Source organism: Penicillium hordei (assembly GCF_028827395.1).
Source record: "Penicillium hordei strain IBT 12815 chromosome Unknown utg000005l_segment0_segment0, whole genome shotgun sequence".
Taxonomy (NCBI): Eukaryota; Fungi; Ascomycota; class Eurotiomycetes; order Eurotiales; family Aspergillaceae; genus Penicillium; species Penicillium hordei.
In genome coordinates, this window is record NW_026623146.1 from 88,628 (window position 1) to 106,607 (window position 17,980).

At 48.7% G+C, this 17,980-nt stretch overlaps 7 protein-coding genes across 7 annotated transcripts; 5 read left to right on the plus strand and 2 right to left on the minus strand.

Moving 5' to 3' along the window:
- Positions 1–1,110: 1,110 nt before the first annotated feature.
- Positions 1,111–3,886, plus strand: N7537_008993 (uncharacterized protein; the record flags this gene model as incomplete). The annotated part of the gene is made up of 10 exons (XM_056900047.1): positions 1,111–1,210; positions 1,271–1,566; positions 1,619–1,893; positions 1,946–2,148; positions 2,199–2,357; positions 2,413–2,510; positions 2,572–2,904; positions 2,963–3,145; positions 3,197–3,772; positions 3,821–3,886. 10 exons carry the CDS (start codon positions 1,111–1,113, stop codon positions 3,884–3,886), a joined length of 2,289 nt encoding a protein of 762 aa, XP_056748715.1.
- A 1,473-nt stretch (positions 3,887–5,359) lies between these two features.
- On the plus strand, positions 5,360–7,347 carry sidI (putative long-chain-fatty-acid-CoA ligase; the record flags this gene model as incomplete). The annotated part of the gene is made up of 5 exons (XM_056900048.1): positions 5,360–5,771; positions 5,841–6,138; positions 6,194–6,573; positions 6,624–6,953; positions 7,013–7,347. The coding sequence occupies 5 exons, from the start codon at positions 5,360–5,362 to the stop codon at positions 7,345–7,347; spliced, it is 1,755 nt and encodes a 584-aa protein (XP_056748716.1).
- A 958-nt stretch (positions 7,348–8,305) lies between these two features.
- Positions 8,306–9,840, plus strand: N7537_008995 (putative pyridine nucleotide-disulfide oxidoreductase AMID-like). Its single transcript, XM_056900049.1, has 5 exons — positions 8,306–8,556; positions 8,616–8,957; positions 9,022–9,379; positions 9,434–9,741; positions 9,797–9,840. Exons 1-5 carry the CDS (start codon positions 8,349–8,351, stop codon positions 9,832–9,834), a joined length of 1,254 nt encoding a protein of 417 aa, XP_056748717.1. The 5' UTR covers positions 8,306–8,348; the 3' UTR covers positions 9,835–9,840.
- A 727-nt stretch (positions 9,841–10,567) lies between these two features.
- N7537_008996 (glutathione S-transferase family protein) lies at positions 10,568–11,286 on the plus strand (the record flags this gene model as incomplete). Its single annotated transcript, XM_056900050.1, has 2 exons — positions 10,568–10,621; positions 10,675–11,286. 2 exons carry the CDS (start codon positions 10,568–10,570, stop codon positions 11,284–11,286), a joined length of 666 nt encoding a protein of 221 aa, XP_056748718.1.
- Positions 11,287–11,498: 212 nt separating this feature from the next.
- On the minus strand, positions 11,499–13,816 carry N7537_008997 (GMC family oxidoreductase; the record flags this gene model as incomplete). The annotated part of the gene is made up of 2 exons (XM_056900051.1): positions 11,499–12,268; positions 12,331–13,816. The coding sequence occupies 2 exons, from the start codon at positions 13,814–13,816 to the stop codon at positions 11,499–11,501; spliced, it is 2,256 nt and encodes a 751-aa protein (XP_056748719.1).
- A 739-nt stretch (positions 13,817–14,555) lies between these two features.
- On the plus strand, positions 14,556–16,010 carry N7537_008998 (uncharacterized protein; the record flags this gene model as incomplete). The annotated part of the gene is made up of 4 exons (XM_056900052.1): positions 14,556–14,673; positions 14,730–14,855; positions 14,910–14,978; positions 15,028–16,010. The coding sequence occupies 4 exons, from the start codon at positions 14,556–14,558 to the stop codon at positions 16,008–16,010; spliced, it is 1,296 nt and encodes a 431-aa protein (XP_056748720.1).
- Positions 16,011–16,134: 124 nt separating this feature from the next.
- On the minus strand, positions 16,135–17,929 carry N7537_008999 (rRNA (cytosine-C5-)-methyltransferase RCM1; the record flags this gene model as incomplete). Its single annotated transcript, XM_056900053.1, has 2 exons — positions 16,135–17,667; positions 17,732–17,929. 2 exons carry the CDS (start codon positions 17,927–17,929, stop codon positions 16,135–16,137), a joined length of 1,731 nt encoding a protein of 576 aa, XP_056748721.1.
- Positions 17,930–17,980: the final 51 nt, after the last annotated feature.

Here is a 17,980-nt window from a genome sequence, read left to right on the forward strand (position 1 = left end):
AATGGGACGCCTGATCTCAGGGCTGTGTTGGGTTTGCGAAGTCTATAAGGATGAAGAGGGGTGCGAGTGATATCGCGGTATTGGAAATCGGCTGAGAATAACTTTGTAGGTGAAAAAAAAAAAAGAAATAGGGCTGAGTTGAGGCTCTTCTTCGAAACTCTTCGATTGTTTCCGTGACCTGCCCACCCGTCTGCGAAACAATAAGACTGATCTCCCATACCGAGTTCAGTCTTATACCTGGCTATGTGATTATAATCAATGTCTCACGGTACACATAGGAGAATGCGCCTATGTGCATCTATGAGCATCTGATAGAAATCTGGCGAACAATGTGTAGTATGGATGACCGACGTAGAGAACTCTAAAAATGACAAAAAAACCATTTCAACAATCTGCGCGGTACTGATGACTAACTATAATATGCACTTTTGTATAGTATGCTGAGTACCAAGTGCCATATGATTTTCTTGGTATAATACCCGGTTTCTACCATGTATTCGGACTTATTCGACAACATCCATTGACCAGATCCATGATTCTGCTATGTCTCGGGAAAAGTCGGCAACAGTCTGGGATCTAATGCATGGGGTTGTGGGTTTCTTAACCCGGTCATGCCGATAGAAAATGGGGTTCTCTCCAGAGCTTGTTACCCAAAATTCCAGGGCCAAGCTCAGAGGACAACTAAGCTTTGGCTGAGATATAATTTCTACTGATCACTAGTACCAACCTACAATATAGGTACACAGGTACATAGGTAATGTACTTTGAAAATAAACAAAAACAACAGAAACAGAAACAGAAACAGAAACAGAAACAACCTTCAAAATACTTCAACTTCTAGGCAGACAAATAAAAGGACATAGTGGACCCTTCTCCCCTGACAGCCCTATAGGGCTGAGAACCATGGACATTCCAAGGTGTTTTCCCACGGATTCAGTCCGAGGTTGCATCCGGATTACACGTTCTTTCTCTTTCTACATCTTATCTGATAATTCCCTATTTATCTATTTATCTGATCCTTTTATCTGATCTTTTCCTTTCCTTTTTTTCCCCCTTTCCTTTTTTTCCCCCTTTCCTTTTTTTCCCCCTTTCCTTTTTTTCCCCTTCCTCATGTCTCTAATTATGGAGGCGAACGAGAACAAAGACATTAAGATCCTGGAGAAATCCATTCGGAGGAAGGATGTTCAGGATGGAAACCATACTGATTCCGGTAAGTCCGCTGTGGCCATTTCCTGTGCCTGTTCGCTTTGAGGTTCTCACATCACTATAGATGCAGATTCACAGACCGAAATCTTGCGGGCTGCTGGTATAGGCATAGCCAAAGATGATCCTACTGAGCCCGTTCTCACTCTACGTATGTGGGTGTTAGGAATTAGCTTTTGCATGATCGTTAGCGGGTTGAACACACTTTACACGCTCCGTACACCTTCTTTGACAATTTCGGGCTCGGTGGTACTCTTATTGGCCTATCCTCTGGGGAAGCTTTGGGGGAAAGCCGTCCCGAACTGGACCGTTCCGCTGGGACGATTGGCATTCGATCTCAACCCGGGCCCTTTTAATACAAAGGCAAGTTTTCTGGCAAAAGTCACAGTGATCAGTCTAACAGTGATTGCTACAGGAGCACGTCTTGATCTATATAATGTCCAACCTCAGTATTTACGTTCGTCTCGGCGCCGATGTTCTGACAGAGCAGCAAATGTTCTACGGCTACAAGGCAGGATGGGGATTCCAAATTCTCATTACGTTCTCCACATTCCTCATCGGGTTCTGTCTCGCTGGGCTATTCCGGGCGATCGTAGTCGTTCCCCAAGAGCTGATTTGGCCTGGAGTTCTGGGTGTTACTGCATTAACCTCAACCTTGCACCATGTCAACCAGGAACAAGTGCAAGTGCGGTAAGTCCCTTGGATTTGTTTACCTCAGTGCAATGGAATTGATAGATGGTAGTTATAATACTTGGAAAATGTCTCGCTATGCCTTCTTCACTTTAACATTTTGCATCTCGTTCTGTTGGTATTGGTTCCCAGACTTCATCTTCCCGGCGCTTAGCTACTTCAGCTTTCCGTGTTGGATCAAGCCTGAGAGCAAAGTAGTCAATCAGATCTTCGGAATGAGTTCCGGAATGGGACTGTTGCCGATTACCTTTGATTGTGAGTGTCATGAATTTGCAAGTTAACTACCGTGCTGACGGGGCTTATAGGGAGCCAAATGTCTTACGTTGGGTCTCCCTTGCTCATCCCCTCGTGGGCAGTTCTCAACGTCTTCATTTCCCTAGTGTTCTGGATATGGATTGTGGCTGTTGCTCTTTACTATACCAATGTGTGGAACACAGGCTACCTACCTTTTCAAAGCTCTCAAGGTACATCCCATCCATTCAAGCCCTTAGGGCGACCACATCTGACTTGTGCAAACAGTATTCGACAACACTGGAAATATTTACAAAGTCAAAAAGATTGTCAATGCAGCTTCAGGTTACAAGCTCGATGTCAAGAAGTATCTTGCTTATTCACCGGTATCTCTGCATGTTCTATAAAATCAAAACTTGGCATGCAGCTAACTTCCGGAAATATTAGGTCTATATGCCAGTCACCTATGCGTTGAACATGTTTGGACTATCGTTTGCGACCCTGAGCGCTCTTCTTGTTTGGGTTGTCCTTGAGAAGCGTCACGTCATGGCCGATGCAGCCAGAAGGGTGCCTCGGCTGGTTCTGGAGTCTCTTCCCGGTCGCTCCAGGGCGTACAGCGAGGACGAGAGGGGAGACCCGGATGTGCCCTTGTGGTGGTACTTGGTTGCATGCGTCTTGGCCTTGTTCATGTCAATGTTCGCCGTTGAGTGGTGGGACGTCGAACTGAGATGGTACGGTGTTTTGCTGGCGTGTGCTGTGGCACTAGTGTTCTATCCCGCGGTGAGTCTACCCAGTGTATCGGTTTACACGTTTGACACGTCCCTCTGACCAATCTTAGCTGGCTTTGGTCTATGCCACTTCTAACCTCAAGATAAATATCGATATTTTCTGCCGTATCATGGCTGGGTTCGTCTTTGAGGGCAAGGTCTTGGCCAATATCTGGTTCTTTGACATCGGATACATCACGACCATCAAGGGTCTTTACTTTGCCCAGGATATGAAACTGGCTTACTATTGCCATGTAAGCCCTCTCCCTTCTTACCGTAGTTGAACCAATGCTGATACTCCGAAGATCCCTCAACGAAAATTGTTCTTGGTTCAATGCGTTGGAATGCTGGTCGGCACGCTCTCCTCACTGGGTGTCCTAAACTGGGCCATGAATCACATCACCGGCATCTGCACTAGCACTGCTGTGAATGGTTTCAGTTGTCCTTACAGCAGAACCCACTTCAATACTTCCTTAATCTGGGGCGCAGTGGGCCCTCGTCGCTATTTCTCGAACCAAATTGGCTATTCCGCTTTGCTTTATTTCTTCATCGTCGGTGCCATTTTACCCATCCCCGTCTATTATCTGACCCGCCGATACCCCAAGTCGCTGTGGAGAAGGGTTCATGTTCCCCTATTCCTCGGGGGCCTGAACTACCTGCCCCCTGCGACCGGAATGAATTACGGGAGTTGGGCAGTTGTCGGGCTCACCTTTGGCTGGCTCGTTCGAAAGCGCTTGCATAGCTGGTGGAGCAAGTATAACTTTGTGCTAAGCTCTGCCATGGACTCATCTGTGGGAGTTGCTGGGGCCTTGATTTTCTTGACAATTTATTTCACCGGAGCCAGCAAACATTTCAAGTGGTGGGGAACAGATGTCCACAAGGTGGGTTTGGCTTTCTTGCACTCACTTACTCATACTGACTATTAGCAGAACACTTGTGACTGGAAAGGCTGTGCACATCTTATCATTCCAAAGGGCGAAAAGTTCGACATGTAGAACTCCATGTCATCGTGTATCATCTACCTGAGATTTATCCACGTCTCGTGATCGATGCTTCAATTCTGAGTATGCCAAGAATGAGCATTTTGCACCTGGTTGGTTATCTGTTAATCTGATCGTATGGGGAATCTTTGTTTTGTTGACAAGCATTGATAAGACCAGTCCACTCTTAACAGCTGGATAGATAGCACAATAAGAGGATGAGCTTATAATATAATATGACTTCCTTCCAGTTCCCTCACGGCTAGAACATTCATTGAATCTTTCAAGTGGTATGGTATTTGTAGTATTTTTAGGTGGGTCCAATACGAAGTCGCCGATGTCGGGAATGATTGATTAGATCAGCCCGATTGATTAGATTTGGGAGGTTAGCACATTCGCACAATAAATGGTTGATAAGATATTGTATTTTGAGGTCAATTGAATGTTAAAAAAGCTGAACATCGAATTATTACATTATGCACTCCATACTAGGTCTTCTAGGGCTGCAGTACCTGGCAGAGACGGCCCAGGCACTGTCCTTCGTCTTCCGAAAAGCGAACACTAGTCTCGGAATGACGAGACCTTCCAAGAGTCAGTATCTGTAATTATTCACGCCTCGGAAGAGTGTCCCGGGCTGCTAAAATTACCTACTTTGTACATCCCAGGCAATGGGCTCCACTCAGACATCCTCCCAACTGATTGATAAACCCCTGTCATTAGATTCTGCAGGCAAATTATCAGATCCTGAGTGGAGTCCCGTGCCACGAGGATGTATTTTTTTTCTTCAATGCCGGTTATATTTTAACAATCAATCTTAGACTATGCTATCGTAACGGGAAACTTACCGAACGATCCCCGAGGCGATGACCGAGAGAAAATTTGGATGTCGAATCAGACATCTTGCTAAAAGAAAGATTCAGATACCTCATATTATGTCTGGATATTCAAGATCTCCGGTATCAGTCCACCTTAAGAAACAACATTGTCATTATAAAACAGATTCTCACAAGTATGAGGCCAGATTTTTGCACCCTTTCGAACGATCGACATTCGCGTATTATGTATGTCGTTAAAAAGCATTTCCAAAATCGTACCTTGCATATGTTCTCGCTGTAAAATGCAAGAGCAACATGTTGATACTGAATACTGCATATACAGGGACCAACATTTGATGTATACTTCGTACTCCGTACATCAGACGGAGCTTGCGTATCCCGCCAAGGTTCCAAGGTTCGCTTGAAATTTGAGTGGAGTCTTGTAAGACGCCAAGATCTAGAACCAACCAAGCATAAAAGCCAAATCCGTGAAATTACCAATACAGAACTTCCGATGTGGAGCCCCGGGCTATCTGATGGAAAATGGAATTAATGCAATTTATCTTGTGCGAAATTTGTCGCGGTATTGTCGGCTACATCTATAAACCCGCTCTGTCCAAGGGTTTTTTTTTTCTCCTGGTTTTCGTTTTTCCCTCAACTTTCATCTACTACCATGGCCGCCCCGAGAAGTGTACAGCGCTTGCAGCAGACACTGTCGCATGTACAGCCTCCTATTAGTCCGCAGCTGTCTCTTGTCGCAGGTCCGACGGAGCCACAGCTACTGGATATTACCTTGGGCGAGTTGTTGACGCTTCAGGCACTACAATATGGGAGAATTGAGTGCTTGGTCTTCCCCTGGACCGGTGCACGATGGACGTACGGCCAGCTGAAAGATGAGACCGATCGTCTAGCTCGAGGAATGTTGGCCTCGGGTATTCAAAAAGGCGATCGCGTCGGAATTATGGCGGGCAATTGTGAGCAATACATCTCGGTGTTCTTTGCGGCCGCCCGAGTCGGGGCTATTTTGGTCGTTTTGAACAACACGTACACCCCCTCCGAGCTGTATTACGCTCTCAATCACAGTGGTGGGTGATATCCACTTTCCGTATTATTAACCCCATGCTAACCTCGGCTTTTTGTTCTATTTCATTCAGAATGCCGAATGCTTTTCATGACACCACGCATTGGCCGTCATAATCTCGAGGAAGTCCTGAACCAACTTGGCCCTAACCCTAAGAAAGCTGCGACCTCGGAATCATTGGAGGAAATCGTCATTCTCCGCGAAAGCTACAACAACTTCACCACCTATCATGATGTCATGGAACGCGGCCTGTCGCAAGCTGCGCATGTGCTCCAAGACCGCGAGGCCGACTTACGGCCGGATGATGTCTGTAATCTGCAATTCACAAGCGGTTCAACAGGCAGTCCTAAAGCTGCAATGTTGACACATCAGTATGTGGGCCATGTACAACACTTCGTTTATGAAATATACCTAATTCCTCTGCAGCAATTTGGTTAATAACTCGCGTTTCATCGGTGACCGCATGAACCTCACCTCTTTTGACGTTTTGTGCTGCCCGCCGCCCTTGTTCCACTGCTTCGGCCTAGTTCTGGGTATGCTCGCGGTGGTCACCCATGGCTCCAAGATTATCTTCCCCAGCGAAACATTCGACCCCAAGGCGGTTTTACATGCCATCTCCGACGAGAAGTGCACTGCTCTACACGGTGTTCCAACCATGTTTGAGGCGATCCTTGCCGTTCCCAAGCCCTCAAACTTTGACACCTCAAACCTCCGCACAGGCATCATTGCTGGGGCCCCAGTCCCACGGCCACTCATGAGGCGACTCTTCGCGGAATTAAATATGACGGAATACACTAGTAGCTACGGTAATGTCCCTCCCAATGGCCGGCTGATCAAGTGCTAACCCAAGTTCTAGGTCTCACGGAGGCCTCACCCACTTGCTTCAATGCTTTCACCACCGACAGCATCCATACAAGATTGACCACCGTCGGAAAGGTTTTGCCCCACGCTCGCGCGAAGATCATCGATGCACAAGGAAACATTGTTCCCGTGGGTCAGCGCGGTGAGCTTTGCATGGCCGGCTACCAGCTCACGAAGGGATACTGGCATAACCCGGAAAAGACGGCAGAGACATTCATAACCGATGCCGAGGGTGTCAAATGGCTCAAGACTGGCGATGAGGCTTCCTTTAATGCTGAAGGATACTGCACTATTACTGGTCGCTTCAAAGACATCATCATTCGCGGTAAGCTTGAACCCACGACCCGGACATTGATGGCGATTTCTAATTCCGACATCTGATAGGCGGCGAGAACATATATCCTCTCGAAATTGAAGAACGATTGACCGCGCATCCCTCGATTGAGTTGGCATCTGTGATTGGTATTCCCGACCCCAAGTATGGTGAGGTTGTCGGAGCATTTATAGCGATCGCATCGGGCGCCGGTCGTCCGGCCGACCATGAATTGCGCACATGGACACGTGAGACACTGGGTCGACACAAAGCCCCGCAGCATGTGTTTGTATTTGGAGAAGAGGGGGCTTCGAGCACGGTTCCTGTGACAGGGAGTGGCAAAGTTCGCAAGGTGGAGCTCCGGCAAATGGCAATGGCGGTTCTGGCCGAACGCCAGAAGGAATGAACAAAAGTAGAAAGGAGCAAAAAATTGTACAGTCCTAGTGTTCGGCTAGTATAGAAACTCTAGAGTTTGAAAAAATACCCTCAGTCCCATTGACCAACTGCCTAATTGTGCACGAGAATAATTGCAATCCATAAATCTTCTTTTGAGACAAATTATGTAGGTAATTAAATGAGGGGCGTATCTTATCAGATTCTGTTATGATTCGCCCAGCCCGACGCTTGTAACTCCGAGTAACGACTAAAAGTGGGCCCTACAGCGAAATGCGGCATTTTCTTTGTTTGTTACGTCGGCTTTAGAAGTCCGCCTGGGCACTTCCCAGAATCAGATTAGATGTCCATCTTGTCTGATCGAAGATCGTTTCCATTCTGGGTTGTGTGGCTGTATTGAACCATGGAATCAATCCTGTATTGTACTTTACATGGATTACGGTCATTGAATCCAACCGTGAACGAATTCCTGGTCCACACAAAATATTCAATATTCAATGCAATCCTGTCATTTCTCCAGGGCTTCTTCTACATAGCACAAAAGGAGACTTGTGTATACACAGACGCAAAACAACTTTTGCGCGTGTACTCTAGGTATCAGCCACCATGTCGGTTCTGCCAAAAGAAAAGACGACTCGGGAGCCTGAGCTTTGTATTATCCCGGAACGACCCCTCACTGAGTAACCGGAGTTGATGTCGAGTCAATTACAACCGAGGGATGTTCTACCTTAGGCTCCATCGGATCTGATAATCCGAGCCAAGGACCCTGAAAGAGAAGCCAAGGAAGCAACCATGAATGGGCTATATCCGATGTCGGTTTCAATCTGATAAGATCCGGACCCGCATAATCCGATGATGTGACGATATGTTTTTTTTATTTTTGTTCGGCTACATAGCTCAGTTCCTTGGCTTTTTTTTTCTCTCGGTTTTTTGTTCCTCATTATTCTTTTCGCTTTCCTTTTGGTCTCTTTCTTCGGTTATTGCTTGTGTCACACCTCTCCTTCTCAACTCATCATGCCCTCCAACGACTTTGTCCGAACTGTATCTCGCAGCTTCCGAGTACTTGTGATCGGTGGCTCTTATGGCGGTCTATCTGCTGCATTGGCCCTCATTGATCTTTCACAGGGTCGTCTCACCCGTTTCAACTACAATGCCGATGCTGAAGCTCCTACACATCGCATTCCGATACAGATAACTGTAGTTGATAAGCGAGATGGCTATTGTAAGCTTTCTAGAAGATCAATCATTCTTCCGCTATGAGACCGCGGCTCACATGTGTAGATCATCTGATCGGATCTCCAAAGGCCCTGGCCTCTGAAAAATTCGCGCCCGAAGCATGGACTCGTTTCCAAGATATTCCCGGGCTCAAGTCTCCGGATCTCAGCTTTATCCAGGGAAGTGTCAGTTCAGTTGATTTCAACACCAAAGAAGCCCAGATTGTCGATGCAGAGACCAAGAACAGCCGCACGGAGCCCTATGACTACTTGATTGCAGGTTCAGGGCTACGTCGGTCTTTCCCCACTGTTCCCCAATCCTTGAGGCGAGAGGAGTTCCTCAAGGAAGCCAGAGAACATATGACGGATGTGAAGCAAGCCGAGGATGGCATCGTTATTATTGGTGGAGGTATGTGTTATCTGTCACTTTCTGCTACTTTCACTCCCGGCTAATGTCTCTTTTTCGTGGATAGGCGCTGTAGGTGTGGAGATGGCTGCCGAATTAAAGATCCTTTACCCAGAACAGAAGGTCACTCTGGTCCACTCTCGAAAGCGCTTGTTATCTTCGGAGCCGTTGCCGGATGACTTTGCCGAGCGCGTGGATTCTATATTGCGCGATACAGGAGTTGGGGTCATCCTAGGACAACGCGTTATCGACACGATCGCGGTGGACACGAAAAATGGGACACGAGTCTGGAACCTCACGCTGGGCGATGGCCGACAACTCAAAGCTGGTCATGTTCTAAAGGCTATCTCTCAAACCGTCCCAACATCGACATATCTGCCTAAAGAGGCATTGAACGAGGAGGGATACATCAAAGTGCATCGCTCGTAAGTCTGCTTCCTCGACCAATTGTTTACGGAACGTTTCTAATATCTCTGCAGACTACAATTCTCCGGTGCCATTCCTAACCCAGAGCATCATTGGGCAGTAGGGGACCTCACTGCGTGGGAAGGTATCAAGCGCTGTGGCGGTGCAATGCATATGGGCCATTACGCGGCACTTAATATCCATCAGCACATGATGGCAGAGTGCACTGGTGGAAAACCAAACTATCAGACCTTGCAGCCATTCCCAGCTGTGATGGGTCTAGCTCTCGGCAAAACGGCCGTCAGTTATACGCCGGGCGAGGGCACACGTGAGGGCGAAGACCTGATGAAGACCTTGTTTGGCAAAGACATGGGACATACCAGTGCGTTTTTATCATCCGAAAATTGTGTTAATTGAAAAGCTGACCCGAATTGCAGTTTGCTGGAACTATATGCGTCTCGGTGAGGCGTGCTAGGCGTGGCCTAGTAGATCTGGGATGTGTTGGGGTTCATTGCATTTTGATGTTAGTCTTGTGCAATGTTGGACTTTTTCTTTTCTTTTCCTTTTTGGACAATAACTAGATTCTCGACTGTTACATGTTGGCGTTTGGTGTGAGTTGAGATCCTTGATATAAGTCGATCTATAACACTCAATTAGAATTCGTTGTTTTGACTTTTTGCCCTGGCATTGCATATCTCATTTGGTTAGAATCGAGAATGAAAAAAGAATAGGAAATAGGAAATAGGAAAAGATCTCACTGGAGACATAACAAGCCTAGCTTCACTCTTCGACACATAACCTACCACTTTTGGCTTATTCACCAAGTTTATTTGAGGATCGGGGAATATAAAAAAAGGTTGAATGTACGTTGAAGATGATTTGAGAAGATTTAGAATATTTGAAGTAATTAAATTTTGGGGAATACATGAACTTTCATACCAAAGTGCCTATAGTAGTATACATTTCACATCTCTATATCTCCCAAGGTCTCTAGGACTAAATTTATAAATTTATACGTTTATAGATCTTCTGGATGATCTTAGTCAAATTCCAACTTTTGTTGTACACATCCGAGGTCAATTCATCTGCTTAGAAATCCGGGTTCCACTTGATTCTGTCCCATTCCTTGGCTTCATATAAAAAAAAACCATTCCTTTATTTTACTGTGTAGATTGTATGTTGTATATTTCACCTCATTTATATCCACAATGACACCATTCGGCACTATCTACTCCTATCAGCCCAATCCTCGGGTCATGAAGGTAAACAAACCATGGTCAATGCCCCTGAACCCTGAGCTAACCCCCACTATTAGGCCCAGGCTGTGGCCAACCTGAATGGCCTGGAGATAGCGGTTCCGGAATTCATCATGGGCAAGACCAATCGCACCCCGGACTTCCTGTCCAAGTTCCCTTTGGGTAAGGTGCCCGCTTTTGAGGCTGCCAATGGAACAACCCTGTTCGAATCGGATGCCATCACTCAATACATTGCCGAGAGCGGCCCGGCTGCCGAGCAGCTCATTGGAGCTACCCCCGCCGAGCGCGCCACCATCCGGCAGTGGATCTGCTATGCAGAGGGTGAGATTCTTGGCCCTGTCATCCAGTTGGGGATGTGGCGTATCGGTATGCGGCCCTACGATGAGAAAATCGAGGTTACCAATCTCGAGCGTCTGGAACGCTCGCTGGAATGCCTAGAGACCCACCTCAAGGACCGCACCTGGTTTGTAAGCAATGAAAAGTTCAGCTTGGCTGATATCACTGTTGCCGCTGGCCTGGTCTGGGGTTTCTCCACGGCCATCGACGCTGAGATGCGCCAGAAGTTCCCCTCTGTGGTCACCTGGTACGAGCGGATCCTCGAGGCTGAGGGCGTCAAGCAGGCCTTTGGTGAGAAGAACTTCGTTGAGAAGCGTCAGGGTCCCCAGGCTTGAAGCTTAAGGTTTTTCTAAATGTATATATATATATAAATTAGCAAAGAATTAAAACATTATATTCCGCTTCCCGAAGCACCCGAATCTTAAAAACGAAAAGACTGCAGCATAATGCTAGGGACATCTTAATATATAAACAACTAGCTTCCAAGTGGTCCAACTGAAACAGTACATATTGACAAAACTTGAAAAGATATTCACGGGCCATTCCATCAAAGACGAGCCATCCTGCCATCACCTCGTACCGTTCCCATCGCCCGCGCGAGGTTTCGGCTGGCCCAATCAGCGATCGCCATATTGGTGACCATTGGGTTCACACCGCTAGCGCTAGGGAAGACGGACGCATCCACAACATACAAACCGTCAGTGCCCCAGACTTGACAATCCGGATCCACCACACCTAATTTAGATGACTTGCTCATGCGGCAGGTACCCATCTGGTGTGCACTGGCAAATAAACTACGCTCCGGGTCCAAAGGAGACTTCCGACGAAGCTCGGCAATCCAACTCTGTAGGGCCGCGTCATTGATGCCTTCAGGGGCCTCGGGGTCTGAAGCCTCTGGCCGGATGAACGGGGAAAGGTCGCGGTAAACGGTATGGAACTCTCTTGCGCCTGTGATATACGCAATCTTGGCGCTGGCAATAATGGCCTCCACGATGTGTTTTCGGTCAAAGGCAGAGACCTCGTAAGCAATCCGGCAGCGTCCATCAACAGGATCCGGGTACACGCGACCAGAATCGCGGTCTTTGGTTAGAGTGATGAAGCTCGTGCTGCGACGCATCTTAGCCGCCCATAACTTGTACTCCAATGAGTCTCGCCAGGGGAACATGGGAATGAACAGGGGGGGCATCATTGAGAGAGACTCAATCTTCACACCATGTCCATCTCCATCAAGGTCCTCAAACTCGTTGACAACCGTTGTCAGTGCAGAGCCCTCCCAGGGGTGGGTATCCTCGTCAAAGACAGCACCAGCTCCCATAACTGTATAAAAAAAGAGTAAGTACCTATGACATGCGCTGTGGGGGGGAGTGAAAAGTGCTTACCTGGGTGAAGATAAAGGTTTCGGCCAATCTGGGGGTTCTTTAAACCACTACGCAGCAGCAGAAGAGGACTCTGCAATGCGCCAGCTGATACAATTACTTTCTTGGCCTTGATAATCACCTTACGCTCCACAGCTGCAATGCCACCGAGGCCCAAGTATGAATCCCGCGACTTCCATGTTCCTTGCACACCAGAAGCAACCTTTCTGCCGTTGATCTGGGTGAATAGCACTTTTTCGACACAGAATCCTTCCATGAATCTGGCGCCAGCCTGAGCAGCGTCCACAAGGAACGACTCCGTTGGACCTTTCTTTCCACCCGAGGCGCATCCCAACGTGCAATGCCCACAGTAGTGCTCGTCGTGGCCTGTATTTTGGGGCACGGTTTTGGCAGCATAGCCGAGTTTCCTTGCGCCTTCAAGAATTACCCTATTCTGGCGATTATGCTCAACGTGCTCCTCGTTAACACCCATGCGATCACAGACGCGGTCCAGGCTTTTCTGGAAATCAAGAGAGGTGAAGAAAGGCAGACCAGTATCCGCCCACTGCTGTCGGACATATCCCTGGGTCTGTAGAGACGCCGACCAGTTAATGGTACCACCACCGCCCCACGTTGATCCCGCTAGGACTGCCATCGAGCCATCATCGCTAGAGATAGCACCCCCGTTCTCAAACAGGCTAAGGAACCCTTCATTCGGGCCCATGGGGAACGTGTTGGATGGATAGGAATAGGACTTTTCCACAACCAGCACTCGATGGCCCGCTTCGGCTAGGTTCTTTGCAGTCACGCTGCCGCCGCAGCCACTCCCCACAATAACGACATCGGTTTCAATCATTTCTGGCTGGTCTCCAGGAGGGAACTGCAAAAACTCATACTGGAAACCGTCGGCAGGCTTGCCATGAACAGGGATGCGTGGGAAGCCCAGAACCGGGTCTATGGTTGGACTGCTGATAATCCAACATTTCTTAACGATGGCAGTGAGTCCTCGGTAGATGGCGCGGAGAGGGGGCAATCGAGAGGTATCCCATCCACGTAAAACCTTTTCCCGGAATTTCACCGGTTGATCCTGGATCGGAGTGGTCGAGCCCGTCATAATTAGCGAGCCCGTACGGGTGTTGAGCGCTGTCATTATGAACCCAATCCCATTCCTTCCCTGGCCATGCACATGGTCACCCATGAGTCGCTCCACTATGGCCCGGAATTGCGGGTTCGAAGAAACGTTTTCTTGTAGATACTGGGTGGCAATGTTTACGGCATCGGGTCCAGAAATGATCGTTGACAAGCTCGACACGGCAGAATTCCACTCTGCCTCTGAAATGACTTGGTCATTTGATGAGTTGGCAGTTGCCACAGTGTGTATGGAGGGCACAATTGCGTCGGCCAGCGCATATAAGGTCTTCCACTGTAACTCCGAGAAGTAATTGGCTGAAGGCGCTGGCGGAAGAGGGACATCCCTCGGGGCGTATGTAGACACAGCGTGGGTTGACATGTTTGCAAAAACCAGGGCAAATAAAGCTCTTGTGGACCTAGATCCAATGGTAGAATGGGAATAATGTAAGAAGTGAGACTGTGGAGCAAAGAGAGAAGAACTTGGGCACGGGTGACGGATTATAATATGCTAGCCCGACAAGGTTCCACTGATGACAAGAGGTCAATGTTCAAGAGTTTAAAGTGGTCCATCTTTAGTCTGGACGATCGTGGAGAGAGAGTATAAACTTCTCTATAATGCGACTGTCATATGCGGCCCCTTCCAATCCCAAGCCCAACACAATAATCCGGGGGTGAAGCCTCGGTTGAGTGGAGAAGTAGTTGAGCATGGTTATTTGATTCTTTGCGACGGTGGAGACTTTGAATCTCCTGCCAACCAGTCAAGACCGTGCAAATCTTCATTGCCGGATTTCAAGGCCTAGGTTCCCACCTAAATTCCCTAGAGAAGTAGATCCCCCTCTTTTTCCGAAACAAGGGTGTTCACGGGCTCATTTGCGGGGGAATTTGCCGAGTTCCAACCCCATGTGAGAGAATCGGCTTTGCGCTGATGAGACTTTTAACCCTGATCGTAGGAAACTTCAGATCAATTCAATTTCAATTTCACGGCATGGTAGTTGTGTCTATTGAGTATTGAGTATTGTGTAGTAGGTAGGAGGCAGTAGGTAGGAGGTCGTTGTGTTGTGAACCAGGCAAAATGGTAACTTCTCCGCTTCCGACACCTCGACCTGTCTCATCACACAATGGAGATACGCACTATCAGTCACTCTAGCAAAAGTAATCTGCCTTCAGAGAAAGTCTTCTCTATCCAAATTGGTTCTGAGATCTTTCGTCTCTCGGGTGCTTCAATTGCCTCTGACGGTAAACGCGCTTGGTCCTCCCCCCCGGTTCAAACTTGAACTGACCCCTTCCAACAGCTCCTTCCTACTTTTCCCACTTCTTCGAGAATCAGTTGCTTCAGAGTCAAGATGCTGCCAACGCCAGAACCCTCTATATCGATCGCGACCCCACGACGTTCCGCGAGATTGCTAGGCATCTACAGGGTATGAGAGTCCATGGATAAACACAACGTGAAGGAGGCTGATGGGTGCATCCAGGCTACCATGTCCGGCCCCAGGATGGCGCGCAATTCGTGAAGCTATTTGCAGACGCACAATTTTATACATGTGAGCATCCCTTGCCCAGGTACCCTGGAAGTACTTGCTGACCTAGCAGTGCCCCGATTGATGTCCCAGCTGTTTGAGTCCGAATGCTTTATTCAAATCGGCGACCGACACTTCCAGATCCCTCGCGATATCTTCTCCGGTCCCGGTGATAGCCCGAATTTTTTCACCCTCGGATTCGCCGCCTTCTTTGCTAGCCCGACTGCAGTGTTCCCTGGCCTGGAGCGCCAGGGTCTCTTGCGACCTCCGGCCATCGTCCCCCCAAGCGTTCCAAAACGATCTGCGGATATCTTTGATGAGCTCCTGCATATGCTGCGCGGGTATCCGCTACACATTAGAAATGAAGATCATCGGGCTGCGCTCTTGCGCGACTGTCGTTATTTCCACCTGCGCGGCTTGGAACAAAAGTTGATACCGCATCAGATAACAACGAATCCCTTCACCAATCGGTTGGAAATCGTCATCCGGCTCGAGGATGTGCGACCGTCTGGGATTCAGTTTGCCTTTGATACAGCTTCTGGGTCGCCTGCACTGGGTGGAATGGTCACATACACGCGCCCCTTTGTAGACGAGAACGCCGCCGATCTAGTGGTTGAGATTGGCGACGAAACTAGTCTGATCCATCGGGGGAGCATGCGCGCTGTCTTCCTAGGCCTTTCAAAACAAAGAATTACCAGTCTATTACAGACGGTAGGCAAAAAAATGAACCTGCCTGATTCACATCCACCTTTGGGCCAAGTTCCAATCAAGATCCGTGTCGACCGTGAATCTGATCTCACGGTGGATGGAGAACAAGACTCTCAATATTTGATGATATCGAGAGCCCAAGCTGAAGCTGGCGCTGGTGGTGTGCCTCCTGCTAAACGTCCACGAGTCGATAATCTGGACGATGGGCCCAGGGTTGTTCGAACAGGGCAATGGCGATTACAAGTGCAGAGAGGATCTACCGGGGCATACGAGGTTGTCTTGGTTGCTGTCAAATTGGACATTTATACCAGTCCGCGGGTCCGAAACCGGTCGCGGAAATTCCTTTAGTCGCCTGTATATCTATTCAAGTCTTAAATTGCATAATACGCCACAAGACTTGGATATATGATATCAAACAGAGGCCCTCTGGAATTGTTGGAGGCCGTGCAAATTTGGATTAATATAATTTTGTCTAATCGGAGAATCCTCCCCATTCTTCATCGTCTTCATCTTTTCCATCTTCGTCATTCTCATCGCTCTCGCCGTTCTCGCCAAGCTCATCATGCTCATTATGTTCACGTTCCTTCGCCAGAACTGCCGTGACAGAATGAGCATTGTCACGAATGAATCCAGCGACGAAAAATCCTCCAAGCCCTTCTGCATCACCTTGCCAGGATCGAATGCACGCTTCTAGTGCCTCGTCAGAGAGATCTACCTTGCCCGATGGCCCTGTCTCTCCCTCAGCTGGCTGCTCCTCTCGCACGCCTCGTTTCGCCCATCGACGCAAGCCCTCAGGCTGCTCATCGCGCCGCAGGAGGCGCCAGCCGCGCTCTTTGGCAACCTGGGAATCCAAAATGCGAGCCACGACGCCTTCATTCTCAATCAGGTGAATAGAACAAGTACTATATGTCACATGGGTAGCGCTCGAGAAACGCAGAGCATGTTCCACGATTCGCGCTTGGATGCTTGATAGTTTGGTCAGTCGCTCCGTGTCGATCGCCCCATCCGCGATATCATTTTCATCCGTGGGCGCTGCCTGCGGAGTTCCCATGGTGGCTTTCGACTGCTCGCCATCTGCTTCATCGTCATTGTCTGGACGCTTTCTTTTCTTTCCATGTGACTTGGGCGCCTTGTATGCTGCCGCGACAGGAAGTGTGAACTGAGGCACATCGTCACGGCCGATGATTCCGCTACCAGAACAACTGGGATCCAACAACAACCCAGTAACCTTCTCAAACTGTACATCTTCTGGGTCAAGGGCGAGGAAATCCTGACCTTGCAGCACAGTGACCGAGTCAGCCCCGGCTAGACCAACCATTTTCTGCAGCGTTCTGGAACGCATGGTAGATGCATCCATAGAAAAAATTCTTTGATTGCTGTTTTTGTTGCCCTTTTGTTGTTTGGCCAAAAGTGAAGCCAAGTGCGTAGTCTTGTTCCCTGGCGCAGCACAGCCATCAATCAAGTCGCCCTCCCATGGGTCGCTAGGCCCACGGTCACCCAACAGGAGATACGCTGGGAAGCAGGACGCTTTGTCCTGGAGAATGATTTCACCATTTTTGTACGCAGAGGAGGCAGTGAAGTCTGCGCCGAAGGGCACCGCCACCAGATCTGGAATGTTAGGATCGATGAACAGTCGAGGTTCTGGCTTTCGGCTTTCCAGTTCGTCTTCTGGGGCCAATTCTGCAAGGGTGTCTACCCGACGGTAAGTCTTGAACGTAGTGCTCAGCTGGTCTTCGAGGGTAGTGCGAATGTTATTTATCCGTACCCAGCGCGGGTAGACGAAATGGCTAGTTCCATCGGCCAGTCGTTTCTCACGCATTACAACAGCCTTGAATTGCTCGACGGAGGCGCATCCACGTCGGACACGGGCCTTGGTGAATTCAGCCTTTAGCCTGGCCTTGTGACGCTCCACAGTCTGGCGGAGTGTGTGGGTAGCCGGCGCGGCAATGCCTTTCTTCGCGAGTAGATGATCATGAACGAGGAGGAGAGCAAGGAGGGGAGAGAGCTAAATGGAAATGACTTAGTCAGTCAGTAGGTATCTCCAGTGGTTTCTCTGGGGGCCATCTCACCTTGCGCTCCAGGGCGAGAATGCCTGATTTGTCAATGACATCTGCTAGCACGGTGTCCCATTTAGCAGCCTCGGTGGTCAAGGCATAGATCTGCGCTGGAGATGCGCGCAGGTTCCGAGCGCTGTAAACCCGGGACTTAAACGAACCCCCTGAGGAGGGTGCGGTCAAGATAGCGACCGCATCAAAATAGAGGGACATTGGGAGTATGGAATGTTGGTGGGAGAAATTGAGGATTTTCGCGATCGAATT